We start from the raw sequence: 2,835 nt of genomic DNA on the forward strand, positions 1-2,835 counted from the left end.
GCAACCTTAGATATGGTGGATAGGATGCTGGACATACCTGTACAGCCCTCTGTATTGCTGTTGAATGATGTTTCTCAGTTTGCAGCCCCTATACAACTAAAGAGACTAGTTTTGTCCGGTCTCACAGCTGCTAAAAAGCTGATAGTATCACGATGGATTCAACCGGATAAAATGTGCCGGAAGGTATCGGTTCTTACCTATCTCGATGTGATTTATCTAGAGATATCTACAGCAAGCATTTTAGGTCTCAGTGAAACCAGCATTGCAATCTGGTTAGAAGTGGTGGAGAGAATAAAGGCTAGCATATGAATTGTAGTGCCTGGTTAAAAATTAATGAAAATGGATGGATTATCCAAGGGGGGGTCCTGGGGGGGGGGGGGGGGAAGAAGAGCGAGCAGGAGCATATGTATTGTTTTGGATTGCAAGTATTAGGTATATATCTCGTAAACTACATTTATATTGAATCAAATGGAATGTATAATCCTGTGACTTACTGTGGATATTTACTGTTAATGCTTGTGTATCTAATTTTATGTCATGTTTAAAAAAAAAAAAAAAAAACTCTTGTGATCTCTCTCTCTCACAAACACACACACAGGCCGCCTTGCTCTATGCCACATAGGTGTAGACTTTATGGTCCTCGTGCGTCCGCGCCAAGTATTCTCTCTCTATTAGTCCCTCTATACGCTTCTTGATGCCCACAGGGCTCGGGTTGAAGTGCGCCAGGAGCTGCTGGGTCACCTCTGCTACCAGGATAACGTGCTGCATCTTCTTCCTTGACTTCATGATACGGACGATGGCCGCCTCGATCTCGTGTTGTCTGTCGTCTTCCACCTTCTGCCGCGTCACCTTCCTCTCGGGGTCCGACTCGCCCTTCTTGGCAGCAACCATAAGTATTTTGACTCTGTGCAGTTTGGAAGTAAACTGATCGTTGACTGTAAACACGTGGCCATTTTCGATCTCCTTGGACTTGGGCTCCTTGGTCAGGACCCTCTGCGTGGTCTTCCCACAGGCCAGGGACTGCAGCGCCCGAACCAGCTCCCTCTCTGGGATGTCCGTCTCCTGCTGGATCTCCTCGAAAGTGGACGTCTCTCTGTTGTTGAAGAGCATGAGAATGGTCATCTGGAAGGTAGAGACCTGCAGTATGTACTTCCGGGTGTTGGAGCCCGTCACCTGGGCGCCCCCCACCCCCACCTGCGAGCCGTCCCCCTTATTAATGGCCCCGTAGAAGGTTGCGTTGAGGTCTGCAGAGCCCATATGGTGCTGGAGTGTGAGCTGTCGGCTGCTGTGTTTGCCCAGGTAGTACCTTTTGTACTCGTCGAAGGCGAGTGTGGCAGAGGAAGGGATGGTGCATTTGGGAGTGGCCATTGTGGGCCAGTAGCCACTGGTGAGCACTCTTACCATGAGGTCAACGCCGCCTAGAGACACCTTTCTGGACTGTACGTGTTGCCTGAATTCATCCATGGTGGTGTTGGAGATACTCATGTCTTTAAACATCTGCTCCAGTTTGGAAGTGAACTGACTGCCACACTCGGTCTTGAGCATGGAGATCATGGACTTCTCGGCCTCGTCAGAGACACTCTGGTTGGTGAGCAGCCTGCGGGCCAGGTGCTGCTTGTAGTACCGCTCGAACACATCCTTCTCCTGCAGGAAGCGGAACAGGTCCATGGGCTTGTCCAGGACCGACTCCACCTCCTGCTCCGTCAGCCCTTTCACCCCCTTCTTCAGCTTGTCGTCGATGAAGAGAGAGAGGTACTCTGGCGAGCGGGAGTTGAGGTTCAGGAAGTACTCAAAGTCCCCGGCGATGGTCTGCTTGACGAGCTTGTCGTCGTCGAAGGACTCCAGGAGGAAACGGTCGAAGTACGTCTTCAGGTCCACAAGGCCCTGGATGTAGTCGAAGGGGTTCTTGCCCTCGCCCTCCTCCGACACCAGGGCCTTGCCCTGCTCCCTCAGGTACAAGCTCATGCACTCACACATGGTCTTCAGGCCGTCCGGCACGCGGCTGAACAGCTTGTACATGCAGCCCATGTCTTCGCTCTTTCCGTTCTTGTGCATGTGGACCAGACCGGAGTTCTCCATATCCACGATGGTCTTCATGTGTTTGGAGATGAGCTCCCTCTCCACCACCTTCACGATGGGCTCCTCCGTGGTCGTGTCCAGGCAGTGCTTCACCCGCTCGATCTCCTCGTTCATCCGGGCCTCCACCTTCTTGACGTAGATGCTGGCGCTGTTCTCCGCCAGGAACTGTTGGCTCTCCATCTGGAAGAATTCGGCCGACATCTCGAGGAAGGGGCCCTCGAAGTCCTCCTCGTAGACCTTCCTGCCCCCCAGGCCCAGGATCATGAGCATGCCGCAGGCGATCTTCATCGCTCCCCTGTCCACCATCTCTCCCTTCCTCTCGCGGGCGATCATGTCCAGCAGGTGGTCCCGGAGGCAGCCGGATTGCACCACCTGGTCCCGGAAGATGATGAGGCCCAGGTTGTAGATGTTATCCACCTTGATATGATCCACATAGACCTGGTCCATGTACATGAGGATATCTCTGATCATCACCATGACATCCTGATGCTCGATCCAGGCTTGATTCAGTGTTTGGAGAAAGTTATTGTTTAGAGAGTAGAGGACATCTTTTCGTACTTTGTTGATGAGGTGCTCGGAGACCACCTCCCGCAGGCCCGCGTAGAGCTTCTCGCCGTGCTTGGAGAGCACCATGTTGTAGGCGTTCATGTACAGCTCCTCGTAGCTCAGCCCGCTTTTGTTCTTCCTCTGGATCTCGTGGATGCCATTCTTGAGAACGTCCCAGCTGTTGTTGAAATCCTTCTCATCTATTGTCAT

The 2,835-nt window shown here is 52.4% G+C and overlaps 1 protein-coding gene across 1 annotated transcript; it reads right to left on the minus strand.

Annotated features, from left to right (window-relative positions):
- Window positions 1-609: 609 nt before the first annotated feature.
- On the minus strand, window positions 610-2,835 carry LOC311238810 (cullin-3-like; the record flags this gene model as incomplete). The annotated part of the gene is made up of 1 exon (XM_084327008.1): window positions 610-2,835. One exon carries the CDS (start codon window positions 2,833-2,835, stop codon window positions 610-612), a length of 2,226 nt encoding a protein of 741 aa, XP_084183134.1.

This window comes from Notolepis coatsorum (genome assembly GCF_963971535.1).
Source record: "Notolepis coatsorum genome assembly, chromosome: 13".
Taxonomy (NCBI): Eukaryota; Metazoa; Chordata; class Actinopteri; order Aulopiformes; family Paralepididae; genus Notolepis; species Notolepis coatsorum.